This window comes from Salvia hispanica, chromosome 4 (assembly GCF_029641045.1).
Source record: "Salvia hispanica isolate PSC_SH4W2 chromosome 4, Shi_PSC_v1, whole genome shotgun sequence".
Classification (NCBI taxonomy): Eukaryota; Viridiplantae; Streptophyta; class Magnoliopsida; order Lamiales; family Lamiaceae; genus Salvia; species Salvia hispanica.
The window spans coordinates 46,972,879-46,996,330 of NC_142695.1; the positions used below are offsets into that span (position 1 = coordinate 46,972,879).

A 23,452-nucleotide genomic window follows, 5' to 3' on the forward strand; every position below is an offset into this window, starting at 1 on the left:
AATTAGCAAAAAAAAGTTCACCATTTCTTTGACTGATCAAGTCACATGATCAGATTCTACTATTTTTATCGTTTGTTTGAAGATAGAGAAAATTCCACGATTGAATTATATGCTAGCAACAAATTTTTATTGATAATAATGGTAATACTTTATGGCAATTTTATAAATAATGATTGTGAAATATAAATAGAGCGATAAAGGTACAAAGGTTAATGAATGCGTGATAAAAAGTTATCCAATATTCATGTTAATGTTATGATTGCATACCTCAGCAACTAGATATTTTGTGAATTTTTTATGGTTTTCAATTAATTCAAATTTTATCACCTCAATTCTAGAAATCCTAATTTTAGTAGCAATATCGTAAATCCCATATGATATTTGGGATATTATATTAAATAAATTTTAAGCACATACGACTTCATAATGTAAATAAGGTCAATGTTCGTATTTACCAAGTATAGACGTGTTTTCCTTAAACATTAGTGTCAAACTTGGACATGCGAAAATTCATAAGTTTATTTGTATTAACATTTGAATTACAAAATTTACTATCTTGCACTTTTAATGCCTAATATCGTACTCTACTTATCAATAATATTTAAAATAATTTTGAAATTTATATTTGCCAACAAAGAGTTTACCGAGTCCAACCAAGACAACCTTCTGTCACACAAGGGAAAATTGTTTGAAATCAACGGTACAACCATAGAAGCAAGAGGTACTATCGACATCTCCATCAAAACGGCAAAACCCATCCGCCATTGCCATTTGAATACCTTAGCCCTCTCAATCACCACTTTCGACATCCAAAACACCCAAATCTAAACTCCACCGCCACCGCCGCCGCTACTACCTCGGCGGTCGCGGTTCAAATCTCAATATCATCACAAACATCACCCTCAGCGCCTTCCGAAATCCTCAGATCTCCGCGAATGCAGCAATGAATCAGAGCGCCGAGGAAGAAGAGGTTTACAACATCATCCCCGTCCACAATCTCCTCGCTGACCACCCCTCCCTCCGCTTCCCCGAAGTCCGCGCCGCCGCCGCCGCACTCCGCTCCGTCGGCGACCTCCGCCGGCCGCCTTTCGCACCATGGAAGTCTCACTACGACCTCCTCGATTGGCTAGCCCTATTCTTCGGGTTTCAGGCATCCAGCGTGAAGAACCAGAGGGAGCACATCGTGCTCCACCTCTCCAACGCTCAGATGCGCCTCTCTCCGCCGCCTGACAACATCGACACGCTCGACCCGACCGTTCTCCGCCGCTTCCGCCGCTCGCTGCTTAGGAATTACTCCAATTGGTGCTCTTACCTCAACCTCAAGTCGAACATCTGGCTCTCCGACTCGCACTCGCGCCACGCGGCGTCGGATAACCGGCGGGAGCTTCTCTACGTGTCTCTGTATCTCCTGATTTGGGGTGAGTCGGCTAACTTGCGCTTCGTTCCTGAATGTATCTGTTATATTTTTCACAATATGGCGATGGAGTTGAATAAGATATTGGAGGATTATATCGATGAGAACACGGGGAGGCCGTTTTTGCCCTCTGTATCTGGGGAGAATGCTTATCTGAATAAAATTGTGAAGCCAATTTATGATACAATTAAAGCCGAGGTTGACAATAGTAAGAATGGGACGGCACCACATTCTGCGTGGCGGAATTATGACGATATAAATGAGTACTTTTGGAGTAAGAGGTGTTTTGATAAGCTGAAATGGCCAATTGATCTTGGGAGTAATTTTTTCGTGACTGGACATAAGGGGAAGAAGGTAGGGAAGACGGGGTTTGTGGAGCAGAGATCGTTTTGGAATTTGTTTAGGAGCTTTGATAAGCTGTGGATTATGTTGTTTCTGTTTCTTCAAGCGGCGATTATTGTTGCCTGGGAAGGCAGGGAGTATCCATGGCAGTCGTTGAGAACTACAGAAGTTCAGGGAAAGTGCTTGACTGTGTTTATTACATGGAGCGCTCTGAGGTTTTTACAGTCTCTATTGGATTTCGGAATGCAGTACAGCTTGGTTTCAAGGGAGACCAAGTCTTTGGGGGTGAGGATGGTTTTGAAAACTGTGGTTGCGGCTGTGTGGGTTGTGGTGTTTGGGGTCTTTTACGGGAGGATTTTGGATCAGAAAGATCGTGATCGTAACTGGGATAGTGGTGCTACAAAGAGGAGAATGGTCAATTTTCTTGAGGTTGTGGTGGCTTTTCTTGCTCCAGAGCTGTTGGCCGTGGCTTTATTCTTGATACCATGGATTAGGAACTTTTTGGAGAACACAAACTGGAAAATATTTTATTTGCTGTCCTGGTGGTTTCAAAGCAGGACTTTTGTGGGTCGAGGGCTACGGGAAGGTCTTGTTGACAATGTTAAGTACAGCCTTTTCTGGATTGCAGTGCTTGCCACAAAGTTTGTTTTTAGTTACTTCATGCAGATTAAACCCATGATTGCTCCAACAAGGGCTTTGCTGGATCTCAAAAATGTTACCTATGAGTGGCATGAGTTCTTTGACAACAGTAATCGGTTTGCAGTTGGGCTGTTGTGGCTTCCAGTTGTTCTGATTTACCTAATGGATATCCAGATTTGGTATTCAATATACTCTTCATTTGTTGGTGCAGCAGTTGGGTTGTTTGATCACTTGGGTGAAATTCGGAATATGCAGCAGTTGAGGTTGAGATTTCAGTTCTTTGCTAGTGCTATCCAGTTTAATCTTATGCCTGAGGAGCAGCTTTTGAATTCAAGAGGTAATATTAAGAACAAGATCAAGGATGCCATTCATCGATTGAAGCTGAGATATGGACTCGGCCGGCCATTTAAGAAACTTGAATCCAACCAGGTTGAGGCCTACAAATTTGCATTAATATGGAATGAGGTAATCTATACGTTCAGAGAGGAAGACATTGTCTCTGACCGTGAGGTTGAGCTCTTGGAGCTGCCTCAAAATGACAAGAATGACCCTAGAAGTAACTGGGATATCGGGGTAATTCAGTGGCCATGCTTGCTCCTGTGTAATGAGCTGCTTCTTGCACTGAGCCAGGCAAAAGAATTAATAGATGCTCCTGACAGGTGGCTTTGGTATAAGATCTGCAAGTCTGAGTATCGAAGATGTGCAGTTATTGAAGCATACGACAGCTTAAAGCATTTTTTGCCCGCAATTGTGAAGTACGATTCCGAGGAGCGCTCCATAATCCGAACTTATTTCCAAGAAATTGATCAATTTGTACAGCTGGAGAAATTCACAAAATCCTATAAACTGACTGCCCTCCCCAAGATCTATGATAAGTTGGTCCGTCTTCTTGATCTTATCGTCAAGCCTGATAAAAATGCTGATAAGGTGGTGAATGCACTTCAGGCCCTTTATGAGGTCGCTATCAGAGATTTCCTGAAAGATCCGAGAAACAGCGACCAGCTGATTGCGGATGGTCTGGCTCCTCAAAGGGCAGTTTCTGGTGAAGCATTGCTTTTTCAGAGTGCTGTTGAGTTGCCTAGTGCAAGTAATGAAACTTTCTATCGTCGTGTTCGGAGGTTGCATACCATTCTCACCTCTCATGATTCCATGCAAAAAGTTCCAGAAAATCTTGAGGCAAGGCGTCGAATTGCCTTCTTCAGTAATTCCTTGTTCATGAACATGCCTCATGCTCCTCAAGTTGAGAAAATGAGAGCCTTCAGTGTTCTTACCCCATACTACAACGAGGAGGTGCTATTCAGCAAGGAACAGCTACGAACTGAGAATGAAGATGGGATTTCAACCCTTTACTACATGCAAACCATTTATGCCAGTGACTGGAGGAACTTCATTGAGAGGATGCGTAGGGAAGGGATGAAAAGTGAAAGAGAACTGTGGAATGAGAGGCTGAGAGATCTTCGATTATGGGCGTCATACAGAGGCCAGACACTCACTCGCACAGTGAGGGGAATGATGTATTACTACCGTGCCCTTGAGTTGCTGGCTTTTCTGGATTCTGCTTCTGAGGTGGACATGAGAGAAGGATCTCAGCAACTGAGTTCCATGAGGCATAATGATGAAGCGGACCGTTTGAGCTTAGATCAGTCTCCTTCTTCAAGAACTTTGAGCAGAGCCAGTAGTTCAGTCAGTCTTATTTATAAAGGGCACGAGCGCGGAACAGCTTTAATGAAATTTACTTATGTAGTTGCATGCCAGATTTATGGTTCTCAAAAGGCAAAGAAGGATCCCCATGCTGAAGAGATACTTTATTTGATGAAGATCAACGAAGCACTTCGTGTTGCCTACGTTGATGAGGTGCAATCAGGGAGGGATGAGAAAGAGTATTACTCTGTCCTGGTGAAGTATGACCAGAAGTTGAAGAAGGAAGTTGAGGTATATCGGGTCAAGCTGCCTGGTCCAGTGAAGCTTGGTGAAGGGAAACCAGAGAATCAAAACCACGCCATTATATTCACCAGAGGAGATGCAGTTCAGACCATCGACATGAACCAGGATAACTACTTTGAGGAAGCTCTGAAGATGCGGAATCTCTTGGAGGAATTCAAGTCCTACTATGGTATCAGAAAACCTACCATCCTAGGAGTTCGGGAGCACATTTTTACAGGTTCTGTATCATCACTTGCTTGGTTTATGTCTGCTCAGGAAACGAGCTTTGTGACCTTGGGGCAGCGTGTTTTAGCAAATCCATTGAAAGTTCGGATGCATTATGGGCATCCTGATGTGTTTGACAGGTTTTGGTTTCTAACTCGGGGAGGTATAAGCAAGGCTTCCAGAGTAATCAACATCAGTGAGGATATTTTTGCTGGTTTCAATTGCACATTGAGAGGTGGAAATGTTACCCACCATGAATACATCCAAGTTGGAAAGGGAAGGGATGTTGGGCTGAATCAGATCTCTATGTTTGAAGCCAAGGTTGCCAGCGGGAATGGTGAGCAGATACTAAGTCGAGATGTTTATAGGTTGGGTCACCGGCTGGACTTCTTCCGAATGCTTTCTTTCTTTTATACAACCGTTGGCTTTTTCTTCAATACCATGATGATTAACCTCACTGTGTATGCATTTTTGTGGGGTCGGCTCTATTTGGCATTAAGTGGGGTTGAAGGTGCTGCTTTGTCAAATGCCAATGATAATCGAGCACTTGGTACAATCTTGAACCAGCAGCTCATCATCCAACTTGGTCTCTTTACTGCCTTGCCAATGGTTGTGGAGAACTCTCTTGAGCATGGATTTCTGAATTCTATTTGGGATTTTCTGACAATGCAGCTCCAACTCTCTTCAGTGTTTTATACATTTTCTATGGGGACCCGTGGTCATTACTTTGGCAGAACGGTTCTGCATGGTGGTGCAAAATACCGTGCAACTGGCCGTGGTTTTGTGGTGCAGCATAAGAGCTTTGCTGAGAACTATAGATTATATGCTCGTAGCCATTTTGTTAAGGCTATTGAACTTGGATTAATACTTACTGTTTATGCTTCTTACAGCCCAGTTGCTAAAGATACTTTGGTGTACATAGCATTGACTGTTACCAGTTGGTTTTTAGTGGTTTCGTGGATTTTAGGCCCCTTTATTTTTAACCCCTTGGGCTTTGATTGGTTAAAAACTGTGTATGACTTTGATGACTTCATGAATTGGATATGGTTCAAGGGTGGTGTATTTGCAAAATCTGAACAGAGCTGGGAAAAGTGGTGGTACGAAGAGCAAGATCATTTAAGGACGACTGGGCTTTGGGGGAAAATACTGGAGACCATTTTGAACCTCCGTTTCTTCTTTTTCCAGTATGGTATTGTGTATCACTTAGGCATTGCTGCTGGTAGCAAGAGCATTGCTGTTTACATGCTCTCATGGATATATGTGCTAGTGGCCTTTGGGTTCTACTGGGTAATAGCTTATGCTCGGGAGAAATATGCTGCAAAGGAGCACATTTACTATCGTTTGGTTCAGTTCCTTGTGATCATCTTTGGAGTAGTTGTTATAGTTGCCTTGCTCCAGTTTACCCACTTCAAATTTTTGGATATCTTCACCAGCTTATTGGCTTTTGTTCCTACGGGCTGGGGATTCATATGTATTGCACAGACCCTTCGTCCCTTTCTGGAGAAAACCATGTTGTGGGATACTGCTCTCTCTGTAGCTCGCATGTATGACATCATGTTTGGTGTTATTGTCATGGCCCCTGTCGCCCTCCTATCATGGCTGCCCGGATTCCAAAACATGCAGACGAGGATTCTCTTCAACCAAGCTTTCAGTCGGGGCTTACACATATCTCAAATTCTGGCTGGGAAGAAACCCAAGGCTGATGAGTAAAGATAAGGTATTACTTTCACTGAGATCATAGATATAAACTATGGGAGTACTATTTATGAATGAATATGAGGACCTCTGTACTCAATTTCTTTAGATTCTTTCTTAAATGCTATCATTTCCTGTTTCTGATTAGTAACTTTTGTCTATGCTCTTACATTTATATGCACCTTGTAAGCAGTTTTCTTAATGAATCAACTGTGAACCGCAGGTTTAGAGGCGACTCGTGGAAAAGATAGAACCACGGAACTTTGGACATAGGTACGTCTTTCTGTTTACAACCACGGAACTGGAGATTCTCATCAATTATCGACATTGCCGGTTGCTCCATCTTTCTCTTGCTGTTTATAAAATTCTGAGATTCCTGATATTTCATTTGTTTGTATTCATCAATATATGACCCAGATTTTGTAAGAAAGTATGTGGATGATGTGTTTCTTTCATTTCTGAGTAAATATTGCCAGCTTCATATTTATTGCACTTCTCCGTATTTATTATTCTTTGTTCCTTTCAGTTTTTCATTGTTACTAGCAAATCGGGATACTCTGGGGCAGTGAAGCTTCTCAATCACAAAATTACTTAAATTAATTTTCTATTTTCTGTTCTTTAATTTAATCGAATTTAGCTCTCACAGTGATGGCCTGATATGAGTCAATGAAGAAGGGTTTAAATTTTACTTACCTAGATTTTGTTGTTTTATGAGATTGTATTATTTGGTTGGTAGTCGGGTGGAGAATCCATGATATGAGAAAATTTTGCGTTGTCGTCTCGTCTGAAATCATACCCTCGCATTCAAATAAATTTTCTGTCTATTGTGTTTTATTTAAGTTGAAAATGATAATTTTGGTAGGTTAATTCATTCGAATTGTACTATTCATCAAATTGAAAATGATAATTTTGGTAGGTTAATTCATTCGAATTGTACTATTCAGTAATCATCAAATGATATGCTCCCTTTATCCACTAAATATCGTCCATATTTATCATTTTTCTTTATTCACAAAATATTATCCATTTTATTTTACCATTTTTATCTTTTCAATTCTCCTTTATATTTCTTAAAAGTAAAACACACACCAAGTCAAATGTGGATAGTATTTGGTGGACGGAGGGAGTAGTCATTTAATTCGGGTGCAAAAATAAACTTCGGTCAAAATCTAATAATTTAAATGCTATTCCTATATTTCAGAACGTTGTTGTTTTATTCCAATCAATATAGCTATTTCAAATTTGCAGGCGATCTCATCAACATTAAATTGGATTGAATCAGTACATGAATAAAATCAGTAATTATGGACATATTTTAAAATTGGTTTACAAAACCTAATTTGATTAAAATTCAATAATTTACCCACTTTTAACCCAAAAAAATGGTGTATGCAATGCTTTTGTTTTTTTTTTGTTAAAACGGCTCACTATTTTTAAAAAGAACATTAAACAGATGTATATTATGAGAACAAGAAAATCTAATACTCCATATTAATGAGAAAAAAAAAAAAAACCTAAATTGTTAACGGATAGAAATGAAATACTCCTAACGGACTATTTACGAACTTAATGAATTACCCATTTAAGATTTTCATTCTCGATGGCGACTTTCCAATTTTCCCGCCAAAAAGGCCACTATAAAATCCCTCTCGCATTTCTAACCTAACACAAATCTCTCTCTGTCTCTCCCACACAATCACAATCACAATCACAAACACACACACACAGTTGCAGCAATGGTTGCGGCCTTAGGTCTTGGCAAGTTCTACGGCGGCAGCCTCCCACGGCCGCGGTTCTACTCCGGCGGGGAGAGAATCGATCCGCCGGTCCCGGTGATGGATCCCCTGATTGCTTGGGCCGAAGAGGCCCACTGGTCCATGGGCGGTGTAAGCACCACGCGCCGCCGCTTCCAAGGCCGAATCGAGGGCAACGTGGACAAGCTCCGCGTGCAGCGCGACGATGCTCTCTTTAAGAAATCGGGGTATAAGCATAAATCCCCGGCGGTGATCAAACGGCGTCGTGTGGCTGTATTGGTGGATGACGAGGAAGAAGAAAAGCAGTGTGTGGTGGAGAAATTGGGCGGAATAAATGAGGGATCGGCAAAAAACAATGGCGGTGTTAAAGTTGGTAGAGTCGTGGCGGCGGGAAAGAGGATTAAGGCGAAGGAGTCGGATCTGCCTGCGGTACAAAGTTCAGTGGCCAGTGACGCCGGAATCAGAAGTTCGCCACGGTTGGCGAAGATCGAGCTGTTGAGATGATGAAATTCGGGTTGGGAAAATGAAATTCTAGATTCCAACAATATTTTGGATTGCCCTAATTTTATCTGTGTCGTCAAATTCATTTTATTGCTCTAGTCTACACAAATTGTAACCCAAAACTTTATGTAAGCTTAAAATTTTAAATACTATTTGAATTGTAACCCAAGTTGTGTTTAATCTTAAACCTTTCTATAATTCTTACTCCATGATCATTGTTTTTCCATCATATATAAGGAAATTAATACAGATATGCTATGCAATGATATTATGCTTGACTACTTTGCCTCATGATTATAACTAAAAGCACTTGGTCAAGTTATGTAGTTTCATGTTGAAACTTGAAAGTAACTGTACTACTGTATTTAAGAGTATTTGGTACTCCTAATCATTCCTTCAAGTAAACTACTGTACTACTCACTACTATACTTCTACATTATATTACTAGTAGAATGCACACCATCATGAAAAAAAATTAGTCCACATAACTAAAACTGATGATAAGAAAAAGAACATATAGTTATTTGAAAGGACAAAATCGATTCTTGAATAATCCACGTCACTTCTGCTTCTACTGTAACACAAGATTCCCCTTTTCTGTGGAAAAGGCCCGTATCAATACTTTGGCACTTCTGCTTCTACTGTAACACAAGATTCCCCTTTTCTGTGGAAAAGGCCCGTATCAATACTTTGGCACTAGACGTTCCCAAAACGGGTACTATCGAATCGGGTCAATTCAATAATAGACGCCTGTTGGCATTCCACCCTTCCATCTCCTTTCAGAGCCATCATCGACTATTTACAACCGGACACAAAAGGAAGGGTTCAAGTCAGGGACGGAGCCAGGAATTTATACTGGGAGGGGCAAAAATATACATAGGCAAAATTCAAGTATCTTAGATGGGGCAATTAGTGAGAAATTAAACTAAATAAATTTTATATTATATAAATTATATATATGCGAGGAAAATGGAGGAGGGGCATTTGCCCCTGCTTAATACATGCTGGATCCGTCCCTGGTTCAAGTGTAACAGAACAAACAATGTCGAGCCAAGAGCACCTCATTTCTAGACAAATCGAAAGTGGTGGATGTAAAAATCCACAATGGGTTGTGTCCTTGAAGCCAAAAAAGAATTTAATTGAAATTATTAAATAACTAAAGTTTTCACTGAAGAAGTTAGACATGGATAAAAAAAACATTAAAATCATAACACAAAAAATTTCTCCATTTTTCTAGTATTAATTTAGACCATCTGATCTGAGATAAATGGTACTGAAAATGCCCTTTTAACTAGTTTTTCCATTTATCTGTTTCACGACGGGCTATTAGCTCAGTGGTAGAGCGCGCCCCTGATAATTGCGTCGTTGTGCCTGGACTATGAAGGCTCCGCCAAATCTGAAAAAAAACCAGAGGTTATTTGTATTCCTCGGAAACCCCCGCCCACATCACCATTCAATATTTCTTGGAAAGATATGCGACTATGAAAGAGGGATTAAGTGGAACAGAATTGACTGGGTGGTAGAGTGGTGGAAACGCTTTTTTCTTCCATATTTTGGACCTTACCTCCAAGTAGAGTCTCGCGAAATCTTCCATCTTTGCCTTCAATTACATCTGAAAATGACTTGTAAACTTTATTATGACCGTCCCTCATTGGTTGCCCACAGATTCCATTATCAAGAAGTGTATCCACAGCCTCTTGTACTAATTTCTCCTGACACATTACTAATTCTCCTGGCGTAGAAGCAATGACGGTATCTGGGGAATAAGCATCGGCTAACTCTATGCCAACAGCCAAGATTTGACCTTTTCGAACTCTGTCTGTAACTCACTAGAGGCCCAGGAAACAAAGAAAAGATGTGTACGAACGAGATATCCAGCAACAAGAAGAAGGAAAAGGATTGAATAGAGGAACTCCCAAACATTTGGCGATCTCGGATGTGTCGATATCAATGGTGATTCATTATTTCGATGAATCATTTCTTCGGACAAAAGAAAATTATGGAAACACTTACTCGAAATCTCACTTATCAGATTCCATTGCGGAAGACACCTTTAGTTCTTCCATTTCTTGGTTCCGAACTGTTATTTCAATTCTTACGTCTTTTCTTGATTTCATCTCTTTTTTTCAACCAATTTACAGCCCGAACGATATGAAAGGATTTCTATTGGACTCCCATCGAATTGTTTGGTCCCACTCATTATCAATGGGATCAGGGTTATTTCCAGCAAGAGATATATCGAAGAGTTAGCGTCGGGCTAGCCGAAAATCAAAGAATTAGCAGTTTTTTATCCTTCTGACCCTATTCTTGATCCAATGTGGAGACAGGGTATGTTCGTTATACCTTTCATGACTCGTTTAGGAATAACCATTGAATTATAACCATATCCACTATTCTGATATTAAAATTCGATAGAGATGAAATTTGAATTAGAACAGTTCATCAGCCTCACTTTTTAATTTCATTTCTTTGGACTTGGAAAGAATTTGTTGATAGTTCCGATTCAATCTTCTTGTTCCTATATTTTCTACGGGAACAAGTTATTATCCCCTTCCTTTACATGCAACTCTTTCTTTCAAGTGTTGAATCAAAATAATTTTTTTTAAAGTTCGATTTTTTTTTCAGAGGGCAATATGAATGTACTATCATGTTCCATCACCACACTAAAAGGGTTATATATATTAACAACGGGGAAGTTTGTTATGCTACTAATAGAAGAGTTACGGAGCATAAAACAAAAAAACATGCATGCAAATTAATTGATTATGTCGATCTAGCTATATGTTGTGTATCGTCGACAATTTCTACCTACCATCATGAAAAAAAATTAGTCCACATAACTAAAACTGATAATAAGAAAAAGAACATATAGTTATTTGAAAGGACAAAAAAATACTACTAGTACTGAAAAGAAAGAGAGTTTACTTGTCATCAATCCGTAATTAGATGTTCTTTTTATTACGCATTACGTTGGCACCACATCCTTTGACGAGTTTTGATTTATTTTTATTAATTCCATTTTTGCAATTTGTTGTTTCAAACCTTTGACCATTAGACTTTTAATTTTTTCAAAAAATTTAACTCCATATAAAATTTTATCTATATGTACTCACTTCTATTCACATTCTACACGAAGAATTGACTTATGGTTTCCAACAAGATATAATCAAAGAAATTTGGCATACAAAAACTGAAATTAATTTCATTAAGTAATTTAGAAATTTAAATAATGTAATTTTTTTTAACAACTTTTCGAATTTTAATTAATAATTTTATAATATGTAGTTATTTGTTTGATTTTACAAATATTTTAATTAGTAGGTGGTGTAGTTGAGTGGACTTGTTGACGTGACAGTTAAATATTTGAATTATAGTTTAAAAGGATATTGACATGTAATATCACGAGAGAAATGTTATGCTGCGAGATAATTGTGAGAAATGTTATGCTGCGAGATAATTGTGAGCGACAACTTGAGCGACACTTTCACAACCACGCGCTCCTTTCATTTATTTTTCTTCTAAGGGTTTCTCTCTCCTCCCTCATGTCTGATCTCTGCCCTATCTTCCATAATTTTCACAGCCTAATTCTTGTTTTTCTTATCACATTCACAAACTATGGATACACTCATAAATTTTCTGATCTTCTCTCTCAACCTCTCTTCCACAATTTTCTCCGCATTATTTTTTTTATCCAATCAAAAGCCTTGGATATTAAGCAATTTTCTGACCTCTATCTACAAAGAGGATAATACTATTGAAAGAGAAAAGATTCAATTGGATTACTATTCAATTGGGAGGCGTAATTAGTTTCGGAAATTTATCAAATTCAGAAGAAGAGATTCAATTGGATTGCTACCGTGACAATTGGGAGGCGCAATTAGTTTGGAAAATTTATCAGATTCTCTTCGCTATCCATGTTCTCTTTTTTCTTATCAATTTTCTTCATTGTGTGAGAATCAAAATTCATCTGCTCAATTTTTATCAAATGCCAACTCATGTTCTCAATTCTCTCATTAATTTCTCATCGTTTATTTGTATGCATATTAGTATTTATTTCATCAAATCTTTTCTGCTATCAACTATGAATGTTTGCGTTTTCTTCTATTTGTGTTTTACTCATTCTGGAAATAGATCTGCTATGTGATTGAGGGCTGCTACCGATTGTTATCACCTAGAAACAGAGAGCTTGATAAGTGAAATTGTGTTCAGAAAATTGAAAACTGCGGAATGTTTATCATTTTTAGCGTATCTTTATATTGTGATAATGAATCGAGAAGAAGAAAAGTGATGAAGAGAAAGAGATAATTTTTTTAAAAACCAGATGAAGATTTATTGAGGAGAGAGAAACTCAGAGAAGAAAATAAAAGGAAGGAGCGCGTGGATGTGAAAGTGTCGCTCAAATTGTCGCTCCCCTTCATCCCGCAGCATATCATTTCTCTAGTGGGAAAAACCCAACTTTTTGAAAGTTCCGTGATAGAGAAATGATATGTTGCGGGATGAAGGGGAGCGACAACTTGAGCGACACTTTCACATCCACGCGCTCCTTCCTTTTATTTTCTTCTCTGAGTTTCTCTCTCCTCAATACATCTTCACCTGGTATAAAAAAAAGTATCTCTTTCTCTTCATCACTTTTCTTCTTCTCGATTCATTATCAATATAAAGATACGCTAAAAATGATAAACATTCCGCAGTTTTCAATTTTCTGAACACAATTTGACTCTTGTTTTTTGTCAAGCTCTCTGTTTCTAGGTGATAACAATCGGTAGCAGCCCTCAATCACATAGCAGATCTATTTCCAGAATGAGCAGTAAAACACAAATAGAAGAAAACGCAAACATTCATAATTGATAGCAGAAAAGATTTGATGAAATAAATACTAATATGCATACAAATAAACGATGAGAAATTAATGAGAGAATTGAGAACATGAGTTGGCATTTGATAAAAATTGAGCAGTTGAATTTTGATTCTCACACAATGAAGAGAATTGATAAGAAAAAAGAGAACATGGATAGCGAAGAGAATCTGATAAATTTTCCAAACTAATAGCGCCTCCCAATTGTCACAGTAGCAATCCAATTGAATCTCTTCTTCTGAATTTGACAAATTTCTGAAACCCAATTGTCACAGTAGCAATCCAATTGAATCTCTTCTTCTGAATTTGATAAATTTCCGAAACTAATTACGCCTCCCAATTGAATAGTAATCCAATTGAATCTTTTCTCCTTCAATAGTATTATCCTCTTCGTAGATAGAGGTCAGAAAATTGCTTAATATCCATGGCTTTTGATTGGATTAAAAAAATACTGCGGAGAAAATTGTGGAAGAGAGATTGAGTGAGAATATCAGAAAATTTATGAGTGTATCCATAGTTTGTGAATGTGATAAGAAAAACAAGAATTAGGCGGTGAAAATTATGGAAGATAGGCAGAGATCAGACACGAGGGAGGAGAGAGAAACCCTTAGAAGAAAAATAAATGGAAGGAGCGCGTGGTTGTGAAAGTGTCGCTCAAGTTGTCGCTCACAATTATCGCGCAGCATAACATATCTCTTTCCCACTAACTTTAAATTTGACAAATAATATCACGAACTTTGCTACTTGTGTGTTATTTTCCACCGGCTAAATTTTCGGCTATTAGTAAATGACATGTATGTTGAGTTGGAAAATTAAACCTAGTTGGCAATCTACTTGGCAATTTTTTTAACTTATTCATCATATTTGGCTAACTACTAGATGAATAGTTAACAACTTGGCATTTTTCGAAAGCAACACTAAAAAGCTGTGAAATGCAAACGAGAAAGAGAAGAACAAGCTCACTTAACATAGATGTTGTTTGATATCCAATTGTGAGGATATTGAACGACCCTTCTCAGTACGAGAGCTACCTACGTAATACAGAAAGACGGCACAGTTGGGCTTCAATAGGAATAGAAGAATCGTTTTTCATTAATTCTTCCTCCGACGTCGTCGATGGAGAATCAAATGAGCTGCGAGCAGATTCTTCCTCTGATTTCGGGCTTCAAATCCCCAACCAAATTGCGAACCCTAAATTGTAAATTGAAGGATGAAATATTTCTGAGATTCTGAGATTGAAAGATAAATCGATTATGAGATTGAAGGATGAAATGTTTCTGAGATTCTGCGAGCAAATTGAAGGATGAATCGATTTTCAGATTGAAAGAACTGAAAATCGTTTTGACAGAATTGAAAATCATTCAAGAACAAGAGAAAGAGTGCAAAATTTCATAAGTAAAACGACACCGTTTTGTCGAAATTCCGGCGAATGCCACATCAACTTTCCGATTACCTTCGGCAAGCCACTTATGCTTGATTTTGCCAGTTCAGCTAGCGGGTGGGAAATAACACACAAGTAGAAAAGTTTGTGATATTATTTGTCAAATTTAAAGTTTGTGAAAAAAATCAAACTTTTTGAAAGTTTCGTGATATTACATGCCAATATCCCTAATTTAAAAGAATTTGAAATTCAAATCCTCGTAGATATATAAAGGGTGAAATTGGTTGCTTCGGTTTGTATCTAAATTATTATACGAGGCAAGAGAAAACTCAAAAATGTAAAAATTGAAGCCCAATGTTTGGATGTGGTCCTCTGCCGACAAACAAGCGTGGCCCTGACTCTCTCAAAATTTATTAACTTCACACTTAACATATGCCATCTGCCTTCTCACCTGCAATAAATACTAATGTGCCCACTGCCCAAATATATTCTAATTTTGAAACAAATTTTTTGTTGCTTGAGTAGGAAATTCGGATTATTCATCATATTCGATCTTGTTTATAACTCATAAAACCTCAATTATTATGTTCAGATCGATTTCGATTTATATTTGTTGTTTCTAAATTCTACTTGAAGAACCAAGTGTCGTACAAGTCAACTCAATCACTAGTCACTCACAAAAAATATTTCGCAGTTTTCTAAACATTTCTTTTAAAAAATAAAAGACAATTAAAGTAACATAAAAATTGACATAAAAGTATTAAAATATTCTAGAAATCTTAAAAACCATGAACCCCAAATTCTCATGTAGCTCCGTCGTCTCTGCTAACAATATTCTGCAAATTTGCATTTTCAAAACAACTTGCGTTGAATAAAACAAGAGATACTTCCATTTTAGGAAGATGAAAAAAAACAGAATATTTTAATTCTAAATATATTTATGTTTTTGTTCATATGAGATGGTTTATTTCACAATTCTTTTTAAAGTAGGAATATATAATTATAATATATATCTTTTAATATAAGTTGATATTTCTATTATTTCATATTTAGTTGATTCATGAAGATCAGTTCTTAATTGAATATAAGTATGCTTTTGGTATATAGAATGACAAGTGAGATAAACAAAATGGAGACATATTTAATCATAGGGAGAAAGTAGAAAGTAGACACTGACATGTGTTGATAATATCAGAGTAGCAGTCGTCTGCGTGACTGTGATCAAGCCATGGCGGCCTCTATTTTCCTCTTCGTCTCCGTGTACACGCTCCTTCTCTTCCTCTCATGGAATTTCCTCCAATCCGTCCTCTCCTGGTACCAATTCCAGTCGTCGTCGTCGCTCGGGGCGGCTTTCGGCGTCCTGTCGATGGTGGCGGTGCCGGCTACGCTGGTGATGTGGATAACCGTGCTGGTGGTGCTAGCCTTCTGCGGTAAGCCGAGGAAGAAATTGACGGCGGAGATCATCGGCTTTGTGGTTAAGGTGCTGATCAAGGAAGGGAATCTCGTCGCTGCTGTTTGTGCTGTGCTTGGATATTTTGCTCATAGGGGAAATGCTTTCAATCAACATTGACTATTTTTTTCATTTTTCTTTTTGTAACTATTATGTATTGTACTCCATGTCTCCATATAATATACACTCTAATTAACCATGGCCTCTTGGACTACTTTTTTTTTTATCTCAATATATCCATGTATATTTTGTGATCTCTTTTTTGTCAAATAATTCAAACTTAACCAAGTTTTATTTATTTTTTCCTTATTTTGATTTTCCTATTCTAAATGAAAATGAGTGGAAAGTTAATTGGAATATAAATCTTATTTTTATATGAATACTAGTACTAGTAAGTAGTGAGATTCACTTGCTAAAAATAGTAAAAATAAAATGATATGTTTTTTTAGGACCTTCCAAATAAAAATATATGAAAAATATATGGGATGGAGTAGCATAATAGTTCCTGCGCGACATATTTAAATAAGTTGTGATTTAGACAGTTTTTTTTGGTTGAATAATTGAGTGACTGTTTGAATGAGGTCTAATTTAACTGCGTTCCCAAAAGTCATAACCGCATCACAAATTCCAATATTTACTACTCCATCCGTTCCATAGTAATGGATGCGTTTTTTTTCGGCATGAAAATTAAGAAAAATTATATTAGATGAGTTAAGTAAAAGGAGACTAAAGTGAAAAAAATGAAAAAGATAGAGAGATGAAGAGAGAGTAAAGTATGTGTGGAAAAATGTGTTCATTTTTACTAAAAATACAAATGATTCAATGACTCTATTACTATGGAACGAGGGAGTAATTGGGGGTGGGAAAGAAGCTTTCAGTGTTAACGTGTCACAATGAATTTTGTCATTTAAATAATGGGCTTTGCATTATTGATCCATCTCAGAGTAAGACGTCTCACATCAAACTCCCCAAGTAAATTAAGAAATAAATAACCTAAATCGATCTACTGAATTTTTATAGTATAATGATTTCCAATTGCATACTATTCAATCACTCAAAAATTGACTACTTCAATCTACAAATGTCTCATAGTAGTATATAACCCAAGTCAACAACATTCACAACATATAAAAACCCTTCTGTTAAAATATGAAATAATAGGATTATAATCTGTTCGTGAAAATCATGCAAAACAAAAGAACACTTCAACATATCAACATGAGATATATTTCAGGTACGTATAAAATTCAAACAATTCCTGTGAGACTTACCGATATATGTACACCTTTTTAAGTGTATATACAGCAAATCCAGGAGAATGCTCGAGGAACATCAGGCACACTTGAAGAACAGCCTTAAAAAGGGGGCGGATGTTGGGGTTTTAAGAGATGTCTGGCTCATTAAGCTAATTCTCCAGGTTCAATTTGTTCATTTGATTCTCTCGCATCATCTGTGTCGTAGTTCCACAGATGTTTTGTCTCACCTCTTATCCAACCCAACAAGACACAAGTTCCTGGGATTTGTGGAGAGAGCCATATGATTTGTGGAACAAAACAGAAAGGGACGCAAAAAAAAAAGGTATTAAGCAAAGTCAAGAAAGGAAAGGAATGCATACCCAGTGTACATGGAACTAGGTAGAGAAGAGCTGGCTGGCCATGCCCGTCCATCAAGTACAATGCTAAGTATGTAAACAACAGGCCTGCAACAATTGAGATATTCTTTAGTAATTACTCACTCTCATTTGCTTCTAAAATACAACCAAGCTAGCAGTAAGCATAGTAAAGAACTGCTGATAAGATGCTGTTGAATTAGGAACTACAAAGTAGGTTGTGATTGTGGGTGCAACCATCATAAACTGAACTTTTATTTTTGTTGTATTATTGTCATACAGGTCTACAGTATTTACCAAAGAAGCGGAGATTTACAGGGTCCATTTTCGTTAAATTCTAGTTCAAGTAGTACTAATATTACATAATCATGAGCATATATATTGGGGGGAGGGGGGTGTTTCTCTGCTCACCAACACCATAGCCAATTGACAACCAAAGGAAGTACCCATTTAAGATCCCCTTCTTATTAGCTTTGTCAAATCTGCAGTGAACACCCCGAGAAATTAGACAAATATTTTAACTATAACAAGTTTCGTTCCTTGCTTTGTATCCATACAGTTAACAACATATAGTACAAATATTACTCGTGATATTACACCTGTCGATCATAAAATTATAGGGATATCAGTACAATATACCTAAAAGCAAAGGAAACTAGCAGACCAGGGAATAGAATGTCCCCAAAGCCTATCATGTTGTAACCATAATATGGATCAGCAATTCGAGGAACTCTCAGAAGCATGGGGATTGATTCTCCACCGGCTTTATCACCTTCAGCAACCTGAATGATATTAAAAAATATATATATAAGGTCATGACTACTGAGTTAGCAAGAGTTCAAGAGTAATGCTGATAACATTGACCGAATCTAATTATTGATATGATCATACAGGTCAATTAGTGATGAGTAAGCACCAGGAATAAATTGAGGTAAGCCAGATGGTGTAAATTATTAAATATCCAAAGCTGAGGAAGCAACTTAAGTAAAGATATCATATGCAGCTCAGAATTGTGAGCATTGATGGGCAAAAGATCTTACAAGTTTACCTTTAAAATTAGTGTAAGTGCTAGAAACAAACGGCGATAAAAATGACTTTATTCATAACTCTCAGACTTACAAAATGAAAAGGAAGAAAGAAGGGTATGTATGAACTTACTGCGATCATAACACTGTCCTGGAATATAAGTGGAGATAGGAAAACCCAAAAAATATCGTACACAAATGCACAACACAAAAGTACCGTCGCAACCTGAAAGTTGGCATGAGATAAAAATTAGAAGATGACAAATTCATGTTTCCTAACAAAGTTTATCCACATACCTTTATGTTTGGCAACTGAGCCAATTGCAAGACAGTTATCATCATACATATACCCTGACATCCACGAAAATCATCAATTCAATTAAACTTACACACAAAGAAGAAAAGACGGTTTCAATGTGCCATGAACACAGAAATTACGTAACAAGCACCAATTTCGACATACTAATAGAATTTAAGGGCATATAGTTGTCAGCCTATAACCTGCGGATTTATACACACATGATGTTAAGAGAAAAATATGTTCCCTCTTGCGCACAGCTAGATAATTATATGGCAAATATGTGTGAACTGCCATAAATTTGCATAGCTCTATCATTTCGAATTTAAACCAAGAACTTTAATAAATGAGATTTATTGGAGGATTAGAAATCTAAATCAACAATACATGGCAGATCCAGGGTATTTTTAAGAGGAAAACGGGAAATGGAACTTGATGATGGCATTATAAATCACATAAGGACAAAGGAGGACAAGTTATTGTGAGCTGCTTACAAGGATGTCTTGTCCAATCCAAGAGTAGGGCTCCTTCCGTGTAGCAGCCCAGGCAACAGCAAACACCACACAAAAGATCAGAACAGCTAAAGAGAAGATGGAAACTTCCCCTAGAAGTGGCAGATTCATTTTCTTCTGCTCACTACCCCTAAATTTGCTGCTCAAAAGAAGAACAAATACAAAAAGATTACTATTAAACAATTTTTGTCACATAAATATCAGCATTGCCATTTCAGAAACACAACTAAATCATACCTCAAGACCAATGAAACAATACAATTGTGCATTCCCTGATAATGAAAAAATTATCAATGAGCTTAAAAAGTCCTGATCTCATAGGTTCCACATTCAAATGAACACAAGAGATAAGGAAATGCTTGAGTCTGTTTCCTTGTGCACATGCAAACAAACAAACTACATTGAAATAATTTATGAAACTAAATGGCATGAATGATGATGGAGGACGTGTATTAAAAATATTTGTTTACCTCAATACCTCCAATGCAGAAGAGTACGATCAGGAACCAGATGAACCATGATGACATAAAGAAATAAAGCAGTAGCAGAAAAGTTGACGCTGTTATAACAAAAACTATAGCACTTTTAGCATTAATGTGGAAAATTTCCTTCTCTTCGTCATCCTTGTCTGCTGCAGAACCAGATCCCTAACATGGATATAAAATACAATTAGTAGTGCATGCATCACATGTACCTAATAAAAAAGAAATGAACTACCAATTTCTTAAGTGAAGCATATCACGTCATCATCTAATTATAAATAAAATCTAACCTGAGAAACTCTTTTACACTAGGCACATTATGAACAAAAACATAAAGGCACATTATGAAATTCAAGGAACCTGTGGTGACAATTCATTGTAGTGCTCATCAGTTTGCTTTGATCCAGTGATTTCCGACCAAAGTGATGCAGAAACTACCGTCCCAACAGCCATCAGCCACAAGAATATCACTGAGTAGTCTAAAATTGGCCGGTCCGGGGAGTATAACAGAAGTTCCACTGTTTCATCAGAAATAGATGCGTGCAGTTTGAGATTATAGAAGGACAATACTATTTTTAAAGAAAATAACCATAGGCAGTAGGCTTCTTTTTACCACCATCTGTTGATGGTAAAGTGTTTCAACATGCCAATTCCAATTATTTATGCTCTACTAGGTCAACCTGCAATATTACTGCATTTGTGGTTCATCAAGTTTGGTTGAAGAATATCCAATTAGTTTACTTTTGTTATGAGAAAGGTAGAATGAGTTTGAAAGGATAGCTCTACAAGAATTAGCAAAAGCTACAGATTGAAGTCAATCGGACTCCATCATTTCTCCTGAGTCCTGACAACTCTAAATTTCCAGTTACCACTTAATGTTTAAAATACAAGTAGCGAATTCGAGAATAAAATGAGGACAAAAATAAAACACTGATACCACATTCTGAAAACATTACCAGAAAATATTAAGAGAGTAACATTTAACTGTTTAGAGAAAATAGATAAAGGTACTCAGAAAGGCTGGTCGAAGACGTATTACAGAGCCATGTAAGATCCCTCAGAAATACCTACTCAAAAATATTCTCATCAAATCATATAAGGGTGTATCACCTTTTCTCCCATTAGCCATGGATTTCTTTAGTTCATCTCCTCCTGACTTAGAGATTGTAATAACAGGAATGCTGATATTTAAAGTAGTATCATTCCCACAAGCCATCTGCACAAGGCCTATGAAGTTCAAGCAAAGTAACATTCATTAAGAATCAATTGGGATAAACTCAGCCAATATACGAGGCATTAAGCAATGGAAAGCTATATCAAAATTACATAATATGTGCATCAGAGGTAGAGCTAACCTTCCTCATCATTTATCACTATCAATGCTGCTGCTTGTCCGGCTTGAGCGACTTTAGCCTTAGTTGTAAAGATGCAATCACCACGTACCGTCAGTGCGATAGAGCCTGATACCTGCAAGATAATAGAAGAGGCTCTTAGCATAATGGTTCAAAACCTAACTATGATGATATGTTGGAGTGATTCGTAATGGAGAAAAAAGAGTGTTCCTTTTCACATTCAACATTGCTTCACCAAGGTATGAAATAAAACTCATAATCCAATAGTGCAACCAACCTGCACCACCACTTCTAAGTCCAGCTCTATTGATTATAAGTTCACCAATTTTATATAAAAAGCTGCATACTAATTTTACGACAGTCATCTTCCTTTACAAGCAGCCCAACAATGTAAGTTCCCAACCACTAGCCCCTAGTAATCTCATATTCCCCAATTATGGCAGAAGAGGATTGAAACATGACATTGAGCATTCCAATTTAGATTGTAGACTAGTTCTTGATGTTTGAGATCTATCTCAGAATAGGCCAATGTAGACGGAGGCAGGCCCTTAATTTCTTAGAACTAGGTAATTAGTAATTACGCAAGCCTGCATTTCGCAGTAGCTTCAGGTAGTTGTCGATTTCTGGTCCTTTTTGTGTATATTTTAGCTGATACAATAGTATTTACAAGCTGTGGCTAGTACCATACACTGCATTGATTTGAACAATCAGGCCACAGAGAAACTCAAAAACAAGCTTAAACTGCCAAAAAATGATCCAACTATAGATATTTTCAGGGGAACAAGAGACCAGTAATCATCTGATGATTTTCCTATTTGATTTACAAATACTATAGCCCTTAGTGTGCATCAAAACTCCTAACAGCAATAGTATGATGTATGGATGAAAAATAAAAGGATTAGAAGAATACATTAGAAGATGAGAGTGAACAGCCATTTAAAGGATCTGCAAAAACAGCTGAGAAACGGTGGCCTTCTTCAGCATGAGCAGGCAATGCAGACCCAAAATCGGCAGTTAGTCCACCTATTGCCTCCTTCTCCACACCATCTACCCACCTTTTGACCTTAACCTAAAAAACAAAGAAATAATTTAGTGCATTATGCATGAATAGTTTTCTTTACACTATCATGATTAGAAAGTTGAGGCAAAACATAGCTACAAAAGAGAAGTGTAAATTTGAGTTAGCTGAGCTAAATAATTTTAATCCATTTTACTCTCCATCAGAAGAACAGTATAGGTATACTAGTCAACCAGTAACAACATATTGCTCCACCATCGAACTTCTCATCACCACTCACAAGTAAACTGAATAATTCTTCTCTGGAAATACTGAATAACTATAAATTCACAGTAGAGCGTCCAATTTTTAACTTGTTCATATCGAGTGATCACAAACCATTACAGGTCGACACTTGAATTGGACCGATGCGAGGCTCGATCAGGCGCGTGTCATAATAACATACTAGTCCTACTAGCGATTGAATTAACAACAACATCGGGCACATCAAGACCCCAAAAAATATTAGAACCTCGGAAACAGCCTCAAAAATTGCCAGAGGTCAGATTACTATACCAATCGGAAGTCGTTACCGCAGGCGGCGGGTTCATCGTCGGGGGCAGCGCGCGAAACGTCGTCTCCGAAGGCAATTGATGACAGGATCAACAAAAGAATCCCCAATTGTAATGCAACAGCTAAACTCAAAGACCGTTGAAATGCTGCAGCCATACTAAATTTTAGGAATTCTACTAATCAATCAGTCGAAGCTACAATGCGTATCATGGGCTTGCCGATTTTTGCATGTTTCGAGGCGGAGGGAATTACAAGTAAAGGATCAAAGCAATCAGTCCAAATTCAAAATGTAGAGATGAAAATGGGGAAAATATTTTGGGGAAATAGGAAGAATGGGAATTACCAAGCTGGCCCCTATAATTCGGTTTATGTGCAATTAGCTACCATAGAATAATGATTTGGCAAACATATCACTTTCTTTTAAT

At 37.5% G+C, this 23,452-nt stretch overlaps 3 protein-coding genes and 1 non-coding gene across 5 annotated transcripts; 3 read left to right on the plus strand and 1 right to left on the minus strand.

The window, feature by feature from the left end:
* Positions 1-730: 730 nt before the first annotated feature.
* On the plus strand, positions 731-6,725 carry LOC125192987 (callose synthase 12-like). The gene is made up of 2 exons (XM_048090675.2): positions 731-6,260; positions 6,462-6,725. The coding sequence occupies exon 1, from the start codon at positions 944-946 to the stop codon at positions 6,251-6,253; it is 5,310 nt and encodes a 1,769-aa protein (XP_047946632.1). The 5' UTR covers positions 731-943; the 3' UTR covers positions 6,254-6,260; positions 6,462-6,725.
* Positions 3,894-3,974, plus strand: LOC125197612 (small nucleolar RNA J33). The gene has a single exon (XR_007172148.1). It is a non-coding gene; the product is annotated as a small nucleolar RNA J33 (small nucleolar RNA).
* A 1,176-nt stretch (positions 6,726-7,901) lies between the features above and the next one.
* LOC125195246 (uncharacterized) lies at positions 7,902-8,746 on the plus strand. The gene has a single exon (XM_048093423.2). It carries the CDS (start codon positions 7,975-7,977, stop codon positions 8,494-8,496), a length of 522 nt encoding a protein of 173 aa, XP_047949380.1. The 5' UTR covers positions 7,902-7,974; the 3' UTR covers positions 8,497-8,746.
* An 8,502-nt stretch (positions 8,747-17,248) lies between these two features.
* LOC125196763 (signal peptide peptidase-like 3) lies at positions 17,249-23,355 on the minus strand. Of its 2 annotated transcripts, XM_048095381.2 has the most exons (14): positions 23,031-23,353; positions 22,368-22,526; positions 21,461-21,572; positions 21,216-21,332; positions 20,466-20,623; positions 20,094-20,270; positions 19,861-19,895; positions 19,606-19,762; positions 19,111-19,164; positions 18,947-19,039; positions 18,428-18,570; positions 18,200-18,270; positions 17,795-17,878; positions 17,249-17,692 (listed from the first exon to the last, which is right to left on the minus strand). In XM_048095381.2, exons 1-14 carry the CDS (start codon positions 23,181-23,183, stop codon positions 17,580-17,582), a joined length of 1,626 nt encoding a protein of 541 aa, XP_047951338.1. In that variant the 5' UTR covers positions 23,184-23,353; the 3' UTR covers positions 17,249-17,579. The 2 variants fall into 2 exon arrangements, with proteins under 2 accessions (XP_047951338.1, XP_088913251.1); XM_089057125.1 differs by lacking the exon at positions 18,200-18,270 and having other exon boundaries at positions 23,031-23,355.
* Positions 23,356-23,452: the final 97 nt, after the last annotated feature.

Coding starts and splice junctions, on each gene's coding strand:
- LOC125192987 (XM_048090675.2), top strand. CDS start 944: ATGAATCAGAGCGCCGAGGAAGAAGAGGTTTACAACATCATCCCCGTC.
- LOC125196763 (XM_048095381.2), bottom strand. CDS start 23,183: ATGGCTGCAGCATTTCAACGGTCTTTGAGTTTAGCTGTTGCATTACAA. Junction 21,573..22,367: donor GTTCACTCTCATCTTCTAAT/GTATTCTTCTAA, acceptor ATTATCTTGCAG/GTATCAGGCTCTATCGCACT. Junction 19,165..19,605: donor GGATTGGACAAGACATCCTT/GTAAGCAGCTCA, acceptor CGTGGATGTCAG/GGTATATGTATGATGATAAC.
- LOC125195246 (XM_048093423.2), top strand. CDS start 7,975: ATGGTTGCGGCCTTAGGTCTTGGCAAGTTCTACGGCGGCAGCCTCCCA.